This window comes from Rhinolophus hipposideros (assembly GCF_964194185.1).
Source record: "Rhinolophus hipposideros genome assembly, chromosome: 26".
Lineage (NCBI taxonomy): Eukaryota > Metazoa > Chordata > Mammalia > Chiroptera > Rhinolophidae > Rhinolophus > Rhinolophus hipposideros.
In genome coordinates, this window is record NC_138072.1 from 871788 (window position 1) to 893358 (window position 21571).

General features: G+C 58.1%; 1 protein-coding gene and 1 long non-coding RNA gene across 7 annotated transcripts in view; one reads left to right on the plus strand and one right to left on the minus strand.

The window, feature by feature from the left end:
• The window catches only part of NAV1 (neuron navigator 1), a gene marked incomplete at its 5' end in the record, with an annotated part of 179078 nt that overhangs the window by 110654 nt on the left and 46853 nt on the right, over positions 1-21571 (minus strand). For all 5 annotated transcript variants that reach the window (XM_081038912.1, XM_081038911.1, XM_081038909.1 and 2 more), the window contains 2 exons: positions 11750-11853; positions 19786-20529. In XM_081038912.1, the coding sequence (XP_080895038.1) occupies positions 11750-11853; positions 19786-20513 (832 nt within the window). The remainder of the gene's footprint in view (positions 1-11749; positions 11854-19785; positions 20530-21571) is intronic.
• Positions 258-6018, plus strand: LOC308493130. Of its 2 annotated transcripts, XR_013992628.1 has the most exons (3): positions 258-3345; positions 3452-3554; positions 5405-6018. It is a non-coding gene; the product is annotated as an uncharacterized lncRNA (long non-coding RNA). The 2 variants fall into 2 exon arrangements; XR_013992627.1 differs by having other exon boundaries at positions 258-3554.

A 21571-nucleotide genomic window follows, 5' to 3' on the forward strand; every position in this document is an offset into this window, starting at 1 on the left:
GCGCAGTCGGGGAGGGGCGGAGTGTGCGTGACGGAGGGAGGTGGGGAGAGGGCTGTGAGTCTATTTCTGGCTCCAAGGGGGTGGTATTTGCGGCAGAGATCCAGGGCGGGTGAGTAGGGGGACGGGGGGCGAGGTGGTAACGGACGGACCAGTGTTTCTCCTGGCTTTGGGTGCAGAGGCGGTTACATTCCCCAAGGGACACGGTGGCCCCGGCTGCGACCAGAAAGGGGGGTGGTGGAAAGGATCCTCAGAGGAGATGTGGGGTGCAGCTGAAAGGGACTCCCCGTGGCCCAGCAGGAGGGAGGGAGAGAGGGCTGGGGGGAGGGGTGCTGCGAGCTGCGGGAAAGAGATCCAGGTCGCTGGTTCCCCACCCCCACCCCAAAGCTTCCGGTTTCCCTCCCGGAGGCTGACGTCCCACCTAGTTCAGTGTGTGAGGCTCAGGGGGTAGGAGGTGGGATAACTGCTGACCCGGGCAGGGCTCCCCGGGGAGGGAAGGACCAGCTCCTGGGATCAGACCAGGTGCCCATTGGAATGAGCTTCGTGACCTTGTCAAAACCACCACTCTCTCTGGCTCTGTGTCTTCTAACCGTGGGTCTAAGCAGCTCCAAAGGCCTTTGGAACTGTGAAGTGCTGTCACAAACCTAGGGAACCAGGAGGTCTAGCCCAGGTCCCTTGCCTGCCGGCCAGAGCGAAGGTGGGGCCGCAGAGCAAATGAAAAAGACAGCCTTTTCCTCGCCCTTCTGCCTCCCCTCCCGCCTGGGCCCAGGGAAGGGAGACAGGGTGGAAGGGGCGGGGGCAGAGGCAGACAGAGTACTTTGCTGGAGCTGTCCCTCAGAAGAAGGGACTGGCCTCCTAAGTCAGAGCCAAGGTGCCTGAGCAAATGGTCCTCAGACAGAGAGTGAGGCACAGGAGAACGTGGAGGGTGTCGGAAAGCAAAGCTGGCTCCAGGGGAGGCAGGCCCCAGATGGAGCCACACTGGGCACTGTCAAACCCTAAGCATTCCGCCAGAAGGTGCCAGCCCTCAGATTACCTGCCCAGCCCTCCCCACCCTCCCTCTCTTCTTCTCCTGGAAGATGAAGATGCTGTGTGTCTGTGTCATGGCTCAGCCCCTCTCCTGGCGCTAATCATCAGCCTGCCTGGTGACAGGTATGTGTGGCCTGTGTCCCCACCAGCAGCAGCACGGTCCACCTGCTGACCCCGGGAGCACCGTGGAGCAGGTGCTGGGACTGTGGGGGTGAAATGGATTTGGGGCCTGGGCGCCCGTGCACTGTGTGTACCCCGCATGCCTCCGGTCCTGGGGTTTCGCAGGACTCTGCCTTTCACAACGCCGGGGCTGGACTGGGAGCCCCTGAGACCCACAAGGACGGGCTGTGCTCCCCACAGCGCGGGGAACGTGAGTCCTCGCGCAGACGGGTGCTTGTAAGAAGCACAGGCCCTTGGTGGGGCCTTGGACATACAGAGAAAGAAGGAGGTTCTGCCCACAAGGACATCGATGTCTGGGAGGGGGTACATGCTAGGTGACACAAGCCCTGTCCCTGTGGGAAGGCCGTGCCACTCACATCAGCACATTCATCACGGGTGCGCACTGGGGGTGTGTGCTCACTGCAGGGACAACAGGACAGAGCCCGGGGAGCAGGGCCCCTGGCTGCCTCACTGACTGTTGTGAGCGCCATCTGGCACGTAGTAGGTCCTGAAAACATGAGTGTTTTCACATTCATGGCTAAGGGGGGAGGGGCTAAGGGGCTTTGCCAGCAGGAAGGGCAATGGTGGAGGAAATCCCGAAGGCTTCCTGGAGTACGACGCAGGGGGGCAGGAAGCAGGAGGGTAGGCTCACGCCCGCCCAGCACTGCCACTGCCTCACAGGACTGGAGGAGAGGAATGGGGAGAAGCTACCAGAAGGTCCTGTGGCAGAGGGCACAACGCAGCCTGGCCTGGGGCCTGTGTCCAGCACCTAGGAAACTCAGGGGTGGAGCGGGCTCTGTGATTCCAGATGGGGCACTGACAAGCAGGGAGTCTGGTGGCCGAAAGGCACTGAAGGGGTTCCATGCTGGGACGTGGCCTGGGCACAGGCACGAGGCCGTTCCTGAGATGTTCTCTGGGCACACACACGCTTAGCTCAGGGAAGGTCTCTGGCCTCATTCTGGCGTCAAATCTCTGGGGACGCACACCCTCCCTGCCTACGCCACAGCCGCTTTGAGGAGACCGCAGTCACGCCTCACTCAGAGGCCCTCCTCTAATTTGCACAACACGCACAGAGGATCACCTTTCCTAAAAATAGCAATGTGAGAATCCGGGGACATGTGTCCCCTGATGTACCAGGTTACCGCGGCTCTTGCTTGTCGTCTCTATGTTCTTTTACTGCATATACATTCACCCTTAGCAGTCAAGGAGAAATGAACGGTGGCCCTGTGGCTGAAAGGTCCCTTCCACCTGCCACCTCTCCCTGGGGTTCGTTTGGGCCCTGATCTCTGGTACCCAGGCCTGTGGGTTCCCTCCCATCACATGAATCTTTAGAATTGATGAAACACCACCCTACGTGGCTCTGTCTGCTGGAAAGTCCTTGTCCCACATGCGCACTGCCGCTGGGACCAGATCTTCCTCTCCTGGTTATCTCACTCCTCATCCCCTCTCCTTATTCCTCTTTGTTCTGCCTTGCCTCCGCTCCAGGGATGGCATGTGCCCCAAATCCCAAGTCCCCTCCTTCCTTGAACCATGCTGCCTCCTTTAAGAAGTGAGGCACTTGTCCCCCCAACACCCTGTAAACCCCCCGCTCCCTCCCGAACAAATGCCACCTGTCTGTCAGTGGGAAAACACCTTCCACGCTCATGTCATGTTGTCTCCGTGGGCCTCCCCTTGAGGGCCAGTCCTCCCTCTGTCCACACATCGCCTTTCCCTGTCACCCTTGAAAGGGTCTTGCCATGGCCACGTGGTGGGCTCTCTAAACACTCATCTTGGCATCCTGGAACTTCCGACCCTCCTAACGTGGCCTCTCCCTCCATCAGGCTCTGTTTTGATTCCTTTCACATCCCCTGAGTTTCCCACCATCCTCCAGTGCAGTGGGCACCTCTGCTGCCGTGGCAACAGCATTCCAGCATCAGTCAATAAGGCCAACGTGCAGAATGTTTCCTCCAGTCATTCCTAAAAGGACGGGCCGGCCCTGTCACACCATGCCCAAACCCAGCCCCGAGCCCCTCCCACTCTGCAGGACAGACAGGCCACTGAAGACGGACCAGAGCTGCGGGATGCGGGGGGCGGGGTGCTGGTCTGCGGTGACCTGTGGGAGCGACTGGATCCTGTCCGTTTCCACAGGGGAGGCGGGAAAGACACCGGTTTGGAATCATGCAAGTAAGTGCTTAACCCCCATGCCCCCAAACCGGCTCATCACCCCACACCTGTCTCCCCCTTCTGTGATGGGGGTGGGACGAGTGACTCCATCCCATTTGTTGACCAGTAACTTACAGCGATTTGAAGAATGCAGATCCAGGCGTAACACAACCAAGGGAAGGCCTGCTGTGTGATTTCACATGCTCACACCCCTGAGACTGGAAACGGAGGTGACCCAGCTTGTCTGGGGGAGTCTGGGGGCTCTGCCCACTGGATGGGGTGGGGAGAGGGAGGGAAGGTGGCAAGGAGGCGGGACTATTGAATGAGGCTGCCTCCACCCTGTTGACCTTGAAAGGTGACCTTGGGAGAAAGTGGGAGCTGAGGGGGGGGGAGTCACGGCAGGTGAGTCTAGGTGAGACGATGGCAGCTTGGGGCTGGGTGGTGACAGCGGTCAGACTCTGGCTATAATTTGAAGCCGTCAGAATTTGCTGATGGAGCAGAGGTGGGCGAGGCAGATAGAGAAGAATCTAGGCTTTGGGCCTGCCAAGACGGGCTGCCATCACTCAAGATATGGAAGCCTTTCAGAGGAGCTGGTTTTGGAGAGAGGATCAGAGTCCTCTGTTTGCTCTGGTCCTTCTCGAGGCCAAGTGCACTCATCGAGGACGCCTTCCCTGACTCGGACAAGGTCCCTGTGGCCACTTGAGTCGTCCGCTAACATCCGTGGCCAGCACGGATGACCCACTCGTCTGTGTTTCCTTCTTTGGTTGGTCTACTGGTGATGGACTTTTTCTCAGAACCCAGCAGGGCGCTTTGTACCCAGTGGGCTCTCAAGAATACTTGGTGAATGACGATTGAGCAAATGAATGAATGCGTGACTCAGAGCAGATGTGTGGGGGATCGTAAACAGCAGTGACCTCCCAGAACCCCACGGTGAGACAGTGCAGCTGGCGTGCTGGAAGGGAAGGCAGGGTCTGGGATGCCGTCCCAGGATGCCTTCTCTGCAGCCCTGGGCTGCACGGAGGCCAGCAGGGACCCCTCTTGGTCCCTTGGAGGGAAGCTCCTGTTTTTCAGGGCAGTGACCTTGGGGCACATCACGCTGGGACCCTCTCCTGCCCATGTCTCTGCTCTGCTTGGAGGTGTGGAAGGAGTTTCGCCACACCTCCGGGAAACAGGGAAAAGAGTGGGCAAGGTATCCTTAGGCTCCCCGGCACATGTAGCAGTCCCAGCAGGAACTTGAGCTCCCGCCACTGCCACCTAAAGAAGGAAAGGGGCCCACGGACACACCAGCTTGCTCACACCCCTGGGGCCCGTCCAGGAAGCCGGCCCAGATTGACCCACTCAGGTCCCCCCAGCCTCGTCACCACCTTTGCTTTGCCAGGGCACTGACTACTGAGACATTCTGTGGGCTCTGCAGGGCCCGGCTCGGCCTGTCTGGTCCCGGGAGGCACCCTGAGCTCAGAGGTTGGGGATTTTTCTTCTGCCACAGGCCAGGTGTGTGGGCTCAGAAGAGGTCTGCTGCCTGCCTGTCTTACGGGGAAAATGAGACTCAGCAAACCGAAGGCCGGGAGTGGGGCCAGGGGTCAGGGGCCTCAGAGCTGCCTCCGGCCCAGCTGTCTCAGGGAGCGCTTCCTTCCGGGAGGGTGGAAATGCTGAGAAATTCTAACCCACAACCCGCATTCCTGGGAGCTCAGGCAGCTGGACCCATCCCCCTGGCCTCTACCCAGCAGGCCAGGATGGAGCAGGCCAAGCCTGCCCAGGGCGTGAAAAGGGAGGGACAGAGAGCAAGCCTGAGACAAGAACAAGGCATCTCTGGTCACCTGAGGTGGTAGCACAGAGCCCAGGACAGCGTCCCCAGCTGCAGGACAGGGCTCCCAGGATGGGAGGGACACAGGTCCTCCCTGGAGAGCTGGGTGCTCTGGGCTAAGTGACCCGGGGTCAGTGGGAATGTGGCTGAGGGATGTCTCGGAGGGCCGAGCTGAGCCCGGAGGACTGGCCCAGGGCTGGGAGGTCTGACTGAGGGCTGAGCTTTGGCTGCTGCTCTGACCCAGGCCTGGAACACGAGGTCTGACTCCCTCGGCAGGGGCCCCTGATGGACGGAAGGCACTGAGGAGACGGCCCAGACTGCCAGGTGCTGAGACCTTCCTTCTCCTGTGAAAGCCAGAGCCTCGTGGCCTCCCATGGGGAGTGTGTCTGGGGCTTGATGACCTGGTGGCTTCCCGGGTAAGGACTGTCCCATGCGCCCTACTGGTGGCTATAGAGGCCAGTGCTGACCCCCACACAGCCTCAGGCCTTCACCCCTCCCTGCCCTGTGGTCCAGGCTAACCCCATCTCTGCCCTTCTCCTGAATGGCTTCTCTTATGTGAATTCAAGCCCCATTCACCGTTCACGGCGCAGTGTCAGGGCCGCCTCCTCCAGGAAGCATTCCCTAACTACCCCACACTGACCTTCGCCTTCCCACCTATGGATCACTGTCAGGGGCCACGTGGCCACACAGCCTGCTTATGCTCTGGGGACATATCCCCTCCGACTTGCAAGCCCCCGACACAGACTGCATGTTTGTGTCTCCCCCAAGTTCATATATGGAAGCTCTGATCCAATGTGATGCTATTTGGAGGGAGGGCATTGGGCCGGCCCCTTGATCCTGGACTTGCAGCCCCCAGAACTGTGAGAAGTAAAGGTCTGTTGTTTAAGCCATTTGGTCTGTGGTCTCTTTGGTAGAGCAGCGCGGACGGACGGACGGATGAAGCTACCTCCCTACGGTGGTTGGTCAGGGCTACCGAGTGCTTGTCAATCAGCTACTGCCACCAACTAGCCACGGGCACAGGCATCATTTCACAGATCCCATGAAGTAGGGATTACGTATGTCCTCGTAAGAGAAACACGCCCATGTTCCCCCAGCAGGCTGCTGGCGGGGTCAGAATCTGACTCCCCTTGACCATGCGGTCACCAGGCAGCTGTTTCGGGGGCTGGCTTAACAACTGCCTGTGACCCCAACAAGTGTGGAACTCCCAAGCAGAGAGAGGAGGACGGGTCCTGGAGGGGGAGTGTACGTGGGCAGGCGCCCCCCCAGCCTGTCCTGCTGAGGCCGCACTGCCCCAGGGTTTGCAAGGCTCTGCACCTCACTGTCACACTGAGACGGACCCACAGGATCCGGGGCTGGGGACAGGCGTGTGGGACCTCTCCTCTGGGCACAGCCTGCGGTCTCCTCTGTCCTGGGGTCCTCGTCACTCCCAGGGCCCCGGCAGTCCTGACAAGCCTAGGATCCCCGGGCACTTCCCTATTCTGGAGTCTTGGGGTGCTGGCTCTCTTCTTGCCTTGCTGGATGGCCGTAAGGGAATACTTATATTCTCTGCACTTCGGCGGGTCAGAAACTAGGCGGAAGTGGGGGGGTGGAGAACCTAATCCCTCTGCTTATGGATTTTACCGCAGGAGGAAAACACCACATCTAGGGGACTCTGTGTGAAACGACACTCATTTAAAATCAGATCCCCCTGTTCCTCAAGCTAATAAAGACGCCAGGATAAGGAGCCTAGAGGTCTCCCATATGTGCTTGGCGTGTGTTGCCATGGCAACTGTCCCACACACCTGCTGGGGGCTCCACTGCACACTGGGCCCAGAGGACCTCTGCACCACCCAGGTGCACCTCCTTACACCTGGACCAGCCCAGAGCGGTTGTCATGGTAACTGCAGGCATGTGATGGGGAACCCCAGGCAGGGAAGAGGAGGGCAGAGTGCGCTGTGTGCTGCGGGTGTGCCTACGTGGTGGGTGGTGACACGCAAACTGCCCAGATGGCCACACCTAGTGTCAAATCCGACCCTCCACGTCCACGCAGAGTTGGTCACTGTAAGGTCACTGAGTCACAATGCTAAGTGGAACCTCAAAGCGAATCTTACTCAACACTGACCCACTTGTGATGAATCCTGTTACCTCAACGTGGGCCAAGGAAACCCAAAAACCTGATGCGGAAACACACAAGGTCCCAACCTGAGGTTTCTGGCCAGGACTGCCATGACGGACGTCACCATGGCAGAGCGGGGCTTCTGAACCAGTTCAGGCTGGATTCAGAAGGTCCATAAGCCAACCGTCAGACGTACGTCTTGTGTTGTGAACACGTCCACGTGTCTGTGGAGACGCATGGTTCCGAGCAGACAACGGCACATGAGGAGAGCCTTTCCCCACCTGACCCTGAGCCAGCTGGGGACAGAACCTGGCCTTCCTCCCGCCTGGAGGGAAAGACATTCACGGGCTGCACTCATGGGCACCTGGGCGCTTTATTCGAGTTTTTGTTAGGATTCTAAAGGAGGCGCGGAACTTAGCGGGGGTAGGCCATGAGTTCATACCACAATGAATTTTAATAGAATAATCACTGGCAATTACTTGGCGTGTAAAAACGGCTGTGCAAATAAGAACATTCACTGGCGGGGCGGGTGGAGCGGCGCGCTCCAGGAGGACGTCCCTGTGGCCCAGCCCCATCCCACGGGCCTCTGTGCCCCTTCCTGCCTCCATGGAGACCAGGTTCTCAGCAGGAAGGGCGCAGTGAGCTCGTCCTGCTCCTGCCCCCCAATCGCCCTGCATGTTAGGTCCGCTCTCCCCCCACTGCCAGGGGGCGGAGTGCCTCCCCTGCACCATCTGCCCGCCTCCATCCTCACACAGAACACACCCATTTGTTTCGCCAGCCCTGGTGGAGGTGGCAGGATCTTGAGGAAGGCACAACCTAGCCTTTCTCTGGCCTCCCCTCGCCCAGACTCTGGGACCCTCCGTCTGCTCTGCCCCTTTGATGATCTCCAGCTCCCCCGCCCGCCAGCCACACACAGGAAGGAGGGTTTGATTCCTTCCGCCTTGCAGGGCTCTCGGAAGGACCAGTGTTACGCCTGGGGGTCATTCCCAGCACTTCATTTTCCTGGTCATTGTGTCCTTGTCACCTGACTCTCTCCAATGGCCTCTACCGAGGGCTCCTTCTGTGTAAACCCTGCTGGGCAGCCTCCTTGTGGGGGAAGTCTCTCAGCGGGGACCCTAATCCTCTTACCTCAGCGGTGGGGGAACCACTCTGCTCCAGTCTCTGCCCGTTCAGTGGAGCCCAAGGGAGGGCCTAAAGCCTCGGATGTGGGTGGCGTGGGGCAGCCACTCCTGGCACTGAAGCCCCTGCCAGCTCCCACCTGCCCTGGGCTTTGCAAGTTACCCACAGGACTGGCCGCCCTGTGCCCAGGGGCGGGGCAAGGACCTGCCAGGCCAGGTCTTCAGGGTGACACTTGAGGGGAGGTTTCTGTGTCCTGGTCACGAGGGACAGTGGTGCGTTTCACAAACAGATCAGGTTCCTTCCTCCTCCCGTGGCTGAGATTTCTGGCTGCCCCACAGCTCCCTGGGTAACTACCTGACGCTCTGAGGGTCCCGCAATAGGGACAGGTCCTGAGATCACACAAAGCCACCACCCTGGAATGTGGTTCTCTCCACGGATGGCTGGGAAACCAGGCTCAGCTGAGCCCAAGGTTCCCCGAGGGCAGGAAGATGGTGGTGGGAACTCAGCATTAAACCACACAGGTGACGTCCTGGGGCTTGCTCGGGCGAGGGAGTGTTCTATAAATGAAGATCATTGTTGCCGTTTGGTCATTTAGCATTTGGGGCGCCAGAAGGCAGGGGTCACCTGCTAACGAATTAGGCCATCTTGAAGGAGTCATGGTTCCCTTCCGAGCCGCACCGCTCCCCGTGGAAAATGCGGCCATTTTGGCGTCAATTTTGTTAGCTCTTTGGCTTCCTGTGCTCTTTGATCGCGAGCTGTTTGCAGCGGGGATACTGGGGTTTGGCCTGACGCTCCCGGAGCTCCCCACAAGCCCAGACGCTCCCCGGGACACAGGCTTCTCAGAATGGAGACATAGGCACCCCCCCAAAATCCACAAGACGCCAGAAACTGAACTGTGGCTTAAAGATGCAGTCCGCTGAACAAGGGAGAAGAAAGCGGGAGGAAAGCAGACGACTACCGCCCGAGGCACACTCCACACGGCCTCTGCTCTCTGCAAGGCAGGGAAGCGGCGGTTCCCCCGACACATGTTACGATGAGGCAAGTCCCTTCATTACCGGTCTGTGTCCCGGTCCCTCCGTACATGGCCTCACACCTGTGGGCACACCACGCCAACGTGTCCACCCTGGCTTCCTTGGGCTTCCCAAATGGAGATCTGACGGTGGCCTGTGCACTGCTTTGCACTGCTGGCACCCAGGGGGTAGCAGGAGCGACCAGTACAACCAGCGGGGCTGGGGAGAGTCGGTGCAGAGGCCGAGATGAGCTCACAGACCAGCGGGGGATGTCTGAGCTACAGAAGAAAGCAGACCTGGCCCCATGTCCACAAAGTGACACAGAAATGACATGACCAATAGTTGTGAAATAACTGAGCGGGCTCTGTGAATAACATCGGTATCAGTCTATGACACAGAACTCTCCAAAGCACCCCATTCTCCGTCTCCAAAGTGGGGGAATAAGCCCAGGGCGCCCAGTGCTGCCCTGTCAGTTCTGACAAGGGCGGTCACTGGGTAGGTTTGGGGGGACCAACAGATTCTCTAGAGCAGCCGGATGAACCCCGACACTGAACTCCTTGAGGGCAGGTCAGTCTTACTCATCTTTTATCCCAGTGTCTAGCAAGGTGCTGGCACAAGGCAGACACCCAGTGACGGTTTGGTGATTGACTGACTGAATGAATGAATGAATGAATGAATGAATATCATGCCCTTAGTGAAGTTCAGGGGTAGAGGGAGCAGGGCTTAAATGGAAGCCTTCATTGTCTCCTCTCTTCCTCTCACCTCTGTTTTCTCCAAGTTCAGAAGACTACAGGCACCCTACAAAGCACGAGCAGACCCCAAACCGCCCCATCTCACTGGTCAGAGGGCGGGGCGTATCCTTCGCCCCGATGGGTCACCACACGGCCTGACCAGGGCCAGAGCAGAGGCAGCATGTGAACCTGCCCCCGTCCCCAGGGGCCTTGAGGAAGCCACCTCCCCGGTTCCCGCACTCTGCCCCATGGCGTGACCCGCACTCTCAGATCCAGGTGAGGGAGGGTGGTCTTGCAGCTGACAAGCCGGGGGGTTCCTAACGCCTGTCTGCAGCACACATGAGAGGTCTGCTCTCTGACTCATCGGATGACAATTACGGACGCAAGCCCCGTTAGGTGGCATGCATTGCCAGCTCAAGCCATGTGGCGCACACATAAGGAAGCCATTACACTCACAAAACTGCAAGTGTAAAAATAGAGACATAGTTTCCTGGTTACCACATTCTAATCTGATGGTCTTTCAGTGCCAGTGAAATTTGGTTTCCTTTTGTCCCCTGCCATGCCCCGTGTCCCCTGCGTGTCTACTTATTGTGGGAGGCGGTGGTTCCCTGTTTCGATGCCCAGTCCCCACCCTGCAGCCTTCCTCCCCACAGCTTGCCAGGGAAAAGTGACTGTGGCTGCTGTGTTTCCCGGTCACCGTGGCTCGAAGTCCCAGCTGGAGACCAGGCCCGAAGATGGCTCCAAAGGATGGAGGGACACGCGGCTGCCTGCCCAGCAGTGGACAAGGCAGGTGGCACACCAGCAGTGGCCAGTGCCATCTGGGTCAGGCTGTTTTCCCTGCCCAGAGTTGTCCCCTGGAGCAGGGCACTGACCTGAAGCTGTGACCATCTCGGGTTTGCCAAAAGCAAGTTCATGTCTTTCCTAGTACAAGTGTCCCTTTGTCTGTGGAACGAGAGGACAGAGCTGCTCCCTGCAGTGTGGAGTGTCACAGACCTCTGGTGCATTTCACCGCTGTCCTCCAGACACGTCTGTAATGCTGCAAGAAAAGCAGCACACACCCCACGGCCGGCTAAGAGTTTAGAAGCTACGGTAAATTCTACGGTAGGCACACGCACGCATCCACCATTCATTCATTCAGAGACCTGCCATGGGCCAGGCACCAGCCTGAGGACACGGTGCCCTTACAGGACATCACTGTTTTCGGGTGAGTCTCACACCGTTCCTGAGGCTGTTGACAGAACTATCCACGTCACGTGATCTGCTAGGCCTCAGATGCCATAGGAAAGGTGGTCCTGGCAGAGGAAGCAGACGCCAGGCAGCTGGCCGGGTGGTTGTGGCCTGAAGGCCTGGCCCCCAGCACCTTCACTGGTCATCGGGGCTTGGCTCGGAACCTGGCTCTGGGCTGTCACTCTCCCAACGTACACTGTCATGGCCTCGCAGGCTCCCGCAACCTGAGCGCGGGGAAAACACAGCACCCACTGGCCTCTCTGCTACCCTGAGCTTGAAGTATTCCTGCACCTCAAGGACCAGCTCTGGGTTGAACCAAGAATGGCCACAGCTCAAAGTGCAATCACAGCTGATACCCGGTAGTGACAGGCGGACCTGGTCATCAGGTGGGCAGTGGCGTCCCCTCCCCAGGAGCAAGTCCACCCCCGGGACCACTTACCCATGCAGGATAAGCTGTCCTCCGTCCTGCCATGGGGGCCAGAGTAGCCGTCCACGGCCCAGCTGGCCTGGGGGAGTGGGCCGGGCTCCTGGTCTGTCTGCAACCTGCGGGACAGAGAAGGCTGGGCGGTCACACGTGGCCTCGGAACCCCTGCCTGGGGCTGAGGAAACCCCGCAGAGCTGGGTGCTTCCCCTCTGCCTGCACCCGTCTGCCCAGGCCTCCCTGATGGGCACAGAGTATGTGCATGCCAGGAGGCAGCAAACCTGAGGGGAAAGCTGGGGTGGGGAGCATGAGGGGACCCCCCACGGGCACAGACGCCTGAGGCCAGTCGCCCCAATCCCATGAACGGGCATCGCCTGCAGGGCATGGGATCTCAGGCCCGATCACTGCCCCCGGGCTGTGCACAGATTAGAGCCCCGTGCACACACGCAGGGAGACTCCCCCTGAGCTGAGGTCACTGACTCCTGTGAGAGCTGAGGGGACACACAGGCCTCCTGGCCTAAGCAGATCGGGAGAAGGAGGGGTAGGCCCAGCTCAGCCAGCAACTCCCAGGAGGATACGTCCGGGCTGGGCCAGTGGTGGCAGCAGGAAGGAAGGGTGGGGTCCTGGGCACCAGCTCCCAAGCACACAGACCTCTGGGCAGCCGCTCCCTCCCTCCCTCCCGGGAACAAAGGCTGGGAGCTTTCATTACAGGCAATTACCCTGGGCTCTGGGAGCTGGCCGCCCCATCCTGTCCGGCTCCAGCTAAATGGCGCTTTGGCATCTGAGCAGGAGGGGAGAGCAGGGCTGGGGGCTGGGGGTCAGGGCAGGGCTGAAGGGGGCAGGCGCTGGTCCTAGGAGGGCTCTGGGGGGGTCCTGCGAGTCTCCAGTGCTCCTGAGAGGCCTCCCTCCAGTTTTCCATCTTCAGCACCTGGATGGCTGGGGCTCTGGGCTCAGCTCTGCTATGAACTCGCTGTGCAATGCAGAGCAGACCTCTCCCCGCTCGGGGTCTCACTGCCATCGTGGGGTGGACACTGTGACCTCTGTGAGGTCCACATCAGTTTGACAGTCTAAGGTTGGCTTCTTGGAAGAAATGAGCATAGCTCTGAGTGTCTGAAGTGAGAGAGGCAATGTGCTGGTGAGCAAGTACGAGGACAGTCCACCAGGGAGAGAGAATTCTGTGTGACGTGTGAGTGGTTCACTGACTGACAGCACGCACGTAAAGAGTAAGCACAGCTGGACGCAGGCCACGTGGGCATAACCGGTATTCGAAACAGGCCTGGTTTGCTGCCGCGGGTGTCACGGCCACTGTGGTGACACAAGGGCGGGAGGGAGTTGGGCAGATGGGCCGGGGCTCCGAGAAGGCGGCCTGCGCCTCTCAGCCTCAGTGGGCTCTGCCCTTTTATGTCGTCCTGCCTCCACGCCGCCCTCCCTGCCCAGCCTGAGTGGACAGTAGCGTCTGTGCTGGAAGTTGGCTGGAGGTTGAACCCGACAGAACAAAACCAGCAACCCGGCAGCCCTGACTCCATGGTCTGGACCCTCCCCGTTGAAGCCGATCCGCAGGCAGCCAGCAGAGGGAGGGAGGCGAGAGCTGCCAGGGAGAAACACACCTAGAAAGGGCAGCGCCAGTGCTAGTGATGCTGCCGGCTGTTTTCCAGGACAGCAGAGGGCACGAAGCTGAAGGTTTCGTGGGTCCCGACCGAGGGGCATTCACGCCTCTCTGCGTCCAAGGAGAAGAGTATCCAGAGGGGGACGGTGGCTGGGTCAGAGGTCAGAGGAGAGGCAGGAGGTCCCGGGAAGGACTGTGCCAGACCCTTGACAGGAGGTGGGCCGGGAAAAGGTGGCTGACAGACACGCTTCCTGGAGAATCAGGTCAGGATGACCAGGCTGGAGACGCCAGAATGGGGACGGGCGGGGAGCAGCTGACATTCTGCCCAGGTGCTGGGATGCGGAGCAGACTTCCACGAAAGCAGGATGTCTGTGGCTTCGAGGGAGCAGATGGCACCTCCTTGGCTTGGAACTCACGGGGTGGCCCAACCTGGCCGTTGGCAGAGCTGCCCATGGCAGCAGCTCCAGGCCCCGCAGGCTCTATGGGCTCCCGCCCCTGCCTGCAGCACCTTGGGCATCCTTGGTCCTTGCCCAAACCATGACCCGACATGTGACCCTAACCCGGGCCTGAAAGGAGCCCCCTCTGAGGTTCCAGTGTCTGCTGAGTGGCGCTGTCGGCCGCACTGAAATGTTCAGAGGAAGACGTTCTGACCTTGCTGGAAAAGGTCAGCTTCCAGATGTGGCTGGGGGCCTGCAGGGTAGAGGATGGAACACCCCGTTTAATGCCTGACACCCTTTCCCAAAGACCGAACTCCACATAGAGGGCGTCAGGCAGGAGTAGACGAGTCACCGTGAAGCGTTTGCTAACCACACGGGAAGACTGCCGGGGGAGGTGCGCCCCACGTCCTTACTTCCTCGAGAACCTGCGGTGCGCGGGTCACGGGGACACAGGGCTGCTTCTTGGGACCAGGACCCAGTGTGCTCACTGGGCAGTCAGAAGACAGGCTTGGGAGGCAGAGACGCCGGGTCAGACGTCCTCTGGTCCTGGAGTCGGCAGGGTTCTCGCAGTGACCGGAAGCTCGCGGCCTCGTGGGTCCTTCGGACCATCTGTCTCAAGCTAACTTCTGGCCACCATGACAGCGACTCCGGTCCTTGGAGCTGCACCAAGTAAACCTAACTCATCTCACAACACGACAGCGCTTCAAATATCTGAAAACAGCTCTCAGGCCCTCTCCAAGCTTTCCTTCTCCAAAGCAAATAGCGCAGTTCCTTTAATCTTCTTTAGTTTTTTAAATATTTTTTTATTTTTCAACTACAGTTGACAGTCAATATTATATTAGTTTCAGGTGTACAGCATAGTCGTTAGATGTTTATACAATTTAAGAAGTGACTGCCCCAATAAGACTAGAACCCGCCTGGCACTATACATAGTTATTACAATATGATTGCCTATATTCCCTACGCTTTGCTTTACATCCCCGTGACTATTTTTATAATGACAATCGTACTTCTTACTCCCTTCACCTTTTTCACCCTGTCCCCAAACCGCGTCCCATCTGGCAACCATCAGTTTGTTCTCTGTATCTATGAGCCTGTTTCTGTTTTGTTTGCTCATTTATTCTATTCTCTAGATTGCACATATAAGTAAGATCATACGGTATTTGTCTTTCTCTGTCTGACATATTGCACTCAGCATAATATCCGCTAGGTCCATCCACGTTGTTGCAAATAGCAAGATTCCATTCTTTTTAATGGCCGAGTAATACCCATTGTAGATACGAGCCACACCTTTATCCAGTCGTCCATTGATGCGCTCTTAGGTTGCTTCTATATCTGCTGTAAATAGGGCAGCAGTGAACATAGGGGTGTATACAGCTTTTTGAAGTAGCATTTTGGGTTTCTTTAGATAAATACCCAGAAGTAGGATGACCGGTCCTTCTTTGTCTCTTGTTATAACCTTTGCTTTAAAGTCTATTTTGTCCAATATAAGTATTACTACCCCAGCTTTCTTTATGTTTGTTTGTTTCCATCTTCATGAAATACTTTTTCCCATCCCTTTACTTTCCATCTGTGTGTGTCTTTCGACCTGAAGTGAGTCTCATGTAGGCAGCATGTGTAAAGGTCTTGTTTCCTTATCCATTCAGCCACCCTATGTCCTTTGATTGGAGCATTTAATCCATTCACATTTAAAGCAATTGTTGATAGATATGTAGCTATTGCCGTTTATTAACCATATGTTTTTCTTCTACTTTTGCATTTCTTGTAATACTGGTTTGGTGGTGCTTTAGTCATTCTTATGACACCTTTGTTGGATTCCTCATCAATGTGCAGTGTTTCTTTAAAGGTGTTTCTGTGCGTCAGGGTTCTTTTAAAATGGGGTGTCCGTAACGGACGACTCTCGGTGAGTCCCGAATGCAGAGAACCTAGTGTGGGCCTACTAACGTCCTTGTCCTGGACCCCGGGGCCCGATTTCCCAGACACCCAGTGACACTGTCGCTTCTCCTGGAAGTTCAGGCTCCCCGTGGTTCCCACCCCTCCCCAGGCGCTGTGATGCCCCAGCGGCCCCAGTGTCCAGGGAACGGACAAGCTTTTCTACTCAAAATGTGAGCGTTTATCTTCCATTTGCATTGGAAAAGCCCAGGAAGTCAGGAAGGTACTTAATTTGCATTGGAGCGTTTCTAGACTGTGGAATACTCAGTAACGAAAATTTAGTTTACTTAATGTGGTCATTAAGTAAAGAGTTCTATTTTTATTGGAGAAGCATAGTTGACTGAAGGGTCTGTTTTGCTAGGCACTCAACTCGCCCCGTCTGAAGGAAGCCGGAGAGACCTGCTTGCTGACCACACTGACGTCCAATGGTGGCTGCCCCATATGACCATTTAAGAAGCATTACGTACTATCCTTAGTATGCCAGGCACAGAAACCGGTATGTACAAGGCAACGTGGTAAGTGGAGGGAGAGGCAGCAACAGACGAACAGGCAGACAGACACACAGACAGACAGAGGCATTAGGGCAGGCCAAGCAGGAAGGGACTCAGGGCCAGAGCCCACGACAGTGCAGTGAGGTGAGTGTCCCAGATGAGCTGGGCAGACGACCTGCTTACTGACCTGCCTACTTACCTACTGACTTACCCACCTACCCACCACCTGCCCACCTACCTACTTACCTACTGACTTACCCACCTACCCACCACCTGCCCACCTACCTACTTACCTACTGACCTACCCACCTACCCACCACCTGCCCACCTACCTACTTACCTACTGACCTACCCACCTACCCACCACCTGCCCACCTACCTACTTACCTACTGACCTACCCACCTACCCACCACCTGCCCACCTACCTACTTACCTACTGACTTACCCACCTACCCACCACCTGCCCACCTACCTACTTACCTACTGACCTACCCACCTACCCACCACCTGCCCACCTACCTACTTACCTACTGACCTACCCACCTACCCACCACCTGCCCACCTACCTACTTACCTACTGACTTACCCACCTACCCACCACCTGCCCACCTACCTACTTACCTACTGACCTACCCACCTACCCACCACCTGCCCACCTACCTACTTACCTACTGACCTACCCACCTACCCACCACCTGCCCACCTACCTACTTACCTACTGACCTACCCACCTACCTACTTACCTACTGACCTACCCACCTACCCACCACCTGCCCACCTACCTACTTACCTACTGACCTACCCACCTACCCACCACCTGCCCACCTACCTACTTACCTACTGACCTACCCACCTACCCACCACCTGCCCACCTACCTACTTACCTACTGACCTACCCACCTACCCACCACCTGCCCACCTACCTACTTACCTACTGACCTACCCACCTACCCACCACCTGCCCACCTACCTACTTACCTACTGACCTACCCACCTACCCACCACCTGCCCACCTACCTACTTACCTACTGACCTACCCACCTACCCACCACCTGCCCACCTACCTACTTACCTACTGACCTACCCACCTACCCACCACCTGCCCACCTACCTACTTACCTACTGACCTACCCACCTACCCACCACCTGCCCACCTACCTACTTACCTACTGACCTACCCACCTACCCACCACCTGCCCACCTACCTACTTACCTACTGACCTACCCACCTACCCACCACCTGCCCACCTACCTACTTACCTACTGACCTACCCACCTACCCACCACCTGCCCACCTACCTACTTACCTACTGACCTACCCACCTACCCACCACCTGCCCACCTACCTACTTACCTACTGACCTACCCACCTACCCACCACCTGCCCACCTACCTACTTACCTACTGACCTACCCACCTACCCACCACCTGCCCACCTACCTACTTACCTACTGACCTACCCACCTACCCACCACCTGCCCACCTACCTACTTACCTACTGACCTACCCACCTACCCACCACCTGCCCACCTACCTACTTACCTACTGACCTACCCACCTACCCACCACCTGCCCACCTACCTACTTACCTACTGACCTACCCACCTACCCACCACCTGCCCACCTACCTACTTACCTACTGACTTACCCACCTACCCACCACCTGCCCACCTACCTACTTACCTACTGACTTACCCACCTACCCACCCACCTACCTACCCACCTACCCACCTATCTACCCACCCACCTACCCACCTACCCACCCACCCACCTACCCACCTACCCACCCACCTACCTACTGACTTACCTACCTACCTACCCACCTACCCACCCACCCACCTACCCACCTACCCACCCACCCACCTACTCACCCACCTACCCACCTACGTACTTACCTACTGACTTACCCACCTACCCACCCTCCTACTCACCTATCTACCCACCCACCTACCCACCTACCCACCCACCCACCTACCTACCTACCCACCTACCCACCTACCTACCCACCGACCCACCTATCTACCCACCCACCTACCCACCTACCCACCCACCCACCCACCCACCTACCCACCTACCCACCTACCCACCTACCTACCCACCGACCCACCTATCTACCCACCCACCTACCCACCTACCCACCCACCTACCTACCTACCCACCTACCCACCTACCCACCCACCTACCTACTGACTTACCTACCTACCTACCCACCTACCCACCCACCCACCTACCCACCTACCCACCCACCCACCTACTCACCCACCTACCCACCTACGTACTTACCTACTGACTTACCCACCTACCCACCCTCCTACTCACCTATCTACCCACCCACCTACCCACCCACCCACCTACCTACCTACCCACCTACCCACCTACCTACCCACCGACCCACCTATCTACCCACCCACCTACCCACCTACCCACCTACCCACCCACCTACCCACCTACCCACCCACCTACCTACCTACCCACCCACCTACCTACCCACCTACCCACCTATCTACCCACCCACCTACCCACCTACCCACCCACCCACCTACCCACCTACCCACCCACCTACCTACTGACTTAACTACCTACCTACCCACCTACCCACCCACCCACCTACCCACCTACCCACCCACCCACCTACTCACCCACCTACCCACCTACGTACTTACCTACTGACTTACCCACCTACCCACCCTCCTACTCACCTATCTACCCACCCACCTACCCACCTACCCACCCACCCACCTACCTACCTACCCACCTACCCACCTACCTACCCACCGACCCACCTATCTACCCACCCACCTACCCACCTACCCACCTACCCACCCACCTACCCACCTACCCACCTACCCACCCACCTACCTACCTACCCACCCACCTACCTACCCACCTACCCACCTATCTACCCACCCACCTACCCACCTACCCACCCACCCACCTACCCACCTACCCACCCACCTACCTACTGACTTACCTACCTACCTACCCACCTACCCACCCACCCACCTACCCACCTACCCACCCACCCACCTACTCACCCACCTACCCACCTACGTACTTACCTACTGACTTACCCACCTACCCACCCTCCTACTCACCTATCTACCCACCCACCTACCCACCTACCCACCCACCCACCTACCTACCTACCCACCTACCTACCCACCGACCCACCTATCTACCCACCCACCTACCCACCTACCCACCTACCCACCCACCTACCTACCTACCCACCCACCTACCTACTGACTTACCTACCTACCCACCTACCGACCTATCTAACTGCTTCAGGCTCCCCAGCACCCTGATGCAACCTCATTACTTCCCAGAGAGCAGGGGAAATGGACATTTTAGGGGTACCCTCCTTGTGAGCCTCAGATTGTTCTGGAGTCCTGAGAGTTGAGAAATACCAGAGCTTGGATCCGGTTCCCTTTATATGTTCCCGATCCCATCAGCTCTCGAACCCCCAAGTCTGTAGGCCTCCCCTGCCTAACTTCTCCCATTCATACTCTGGGTCCTCTGGTCCCCACCAGCCACTCAGGGTCAAGGGTGCTCCCCACTTTGGGCTTGCCCCAGGGTCCCCCACTCACCTGTACTGGAAGGGGGCCACCGTGGCTGTGACAGGCTGGCTCTGCTGATGGCCCGAGGAGAAGCTGATGGTCCCCTGGGCTGGGGACGGACGTGTGCTCTGCACGGGAATGCAGGCTGGGGAGGGTGTCCCTGAGGCCACCCCTGCCTCAGGCTCCGAAAGCCTGGGCACCCCGGAAGCTCTGTGGCCTTTGTCTCTCTGATCTTTTCCGGGGCAGTCAGGAGCCTTCTGACCTTCAGGAGCCCCTGGGACGTGGGTTTCTCCATGAGAGCCGGAATTTGACCGGGGCGGGCTCCTGCCCCGAGGCTGGCGGACTGGAATCCCTTCCCGGGCCACCTTCTTCCTTCCCTGGGAGCCCTGTGCGTCCCCTCCTCTTCTGGGCCCAGCCTGGCTGGACATGGCTGCTTTGGGGGCTGCCCTGGGACTGCTCCATGGGGAGCTGGGGAGGCTGTCAGCAGCCTCGGCCGACTCTCTTACTGCCCCGACAGCCTTCGGGGAGCCTCGGCCCCAGGAGGTCTTAGGAGAGGAGCCTCTGGGCGGGCCCGCGGCCGTGCCCAGTCTCGGGGAGGCCGCTCGCTGTGGGCTCAGGGCCAGGCCAGCCTGGCGGGGCCGCAGCTGGGGAGAGGCGCCTGGGGTGTGAATCCGGGTCTGGGAGGCGGCTCGTGGCACCGGGATGGAGGAGACATAATGGGCGCGGCTGGCAGATTTCACATTGGCCATCCCGTTCATGGTCTGTGAGGCTGCCCTGGAGAGACAGGAGAGAGAAGACCATTAGGCACTGGCCCAGCTTCAGGCCCCTGCTGCCCAGCGGTGGCTTTTGGGGACCGACGCCCCAGCACCAGGCTCGGCAACAGACTCCTGGGCTCCCGGCCTGACTCTGGGCAACCCCCTTTCCTCCGCTTGGAAAGGGGCTGTAAGGGCCACATGTAAACGTGGGTGGAAGTGCTTTGGGAGTTTAATGCGCTGGACAAACGGGGTTCACTCACTCCCCTTGACTCCGCTCCTGTCCATTCAGCAGGACAGCCCCCTCCCTCTCAGGTCTCTCCTGGTTCTAGAATGTGCGTGGTAAGCCACCTGCCTTGTGCCCCAGCCTTTTCTCTGCCCTTCCCTTCCACGTGCCACATCACCTGGCACCTGGCTCTCCCCCAGGGGAGTGTAATCTTCCAGACCCCACTGGCCCCAAAGGTGGGGCAGCCAATCACAATCCTGCAAATCAAAAACTTATAAATACCCACCTCACCCCCACACCAGCCACCGTTCCTGCCATCTGGCTCGTACCATTCGCTGGCCCTCCGCACAGATGCCATCTCTCCTGGTTTCTCCACAAGCCCCCACCCCTCAGTCACTGGACATTTGGGCACCTGGCTCATAGTCTTCCTCTCTCACCCATTCCCGACCCATCTTCTGACCTAGAAAGCTGACCTCTGCCACCCATTCCTCTAGTCTCAGAGACTGTGTGTCCCACCTTTAGACACAGGCAGACGCCCTGCGCACCCCTGCCCCCGGCACCCAGGCCCTTCCCTTCCAGACTCCTGTCCATCAATTATCACACCTCTCTCCTGTATCTTCAGCGCCTCCTCAACCACCGTCCTCTCCCACCACGTTAATTAATGGACAAATTGATCTGTTAATCACTTTCATTTCAAAGGGAATTTGAAGCAGTTTACAAAGACTTGAGCAACCAAGTCCAGACAGATGAAAGAGTTAAATGTAGAAAATGCAACCATAAAAGAATTTGCAGAACACATGCATGAATGTTTCCATATTTTGTTCCGGGAAAGGTCTTT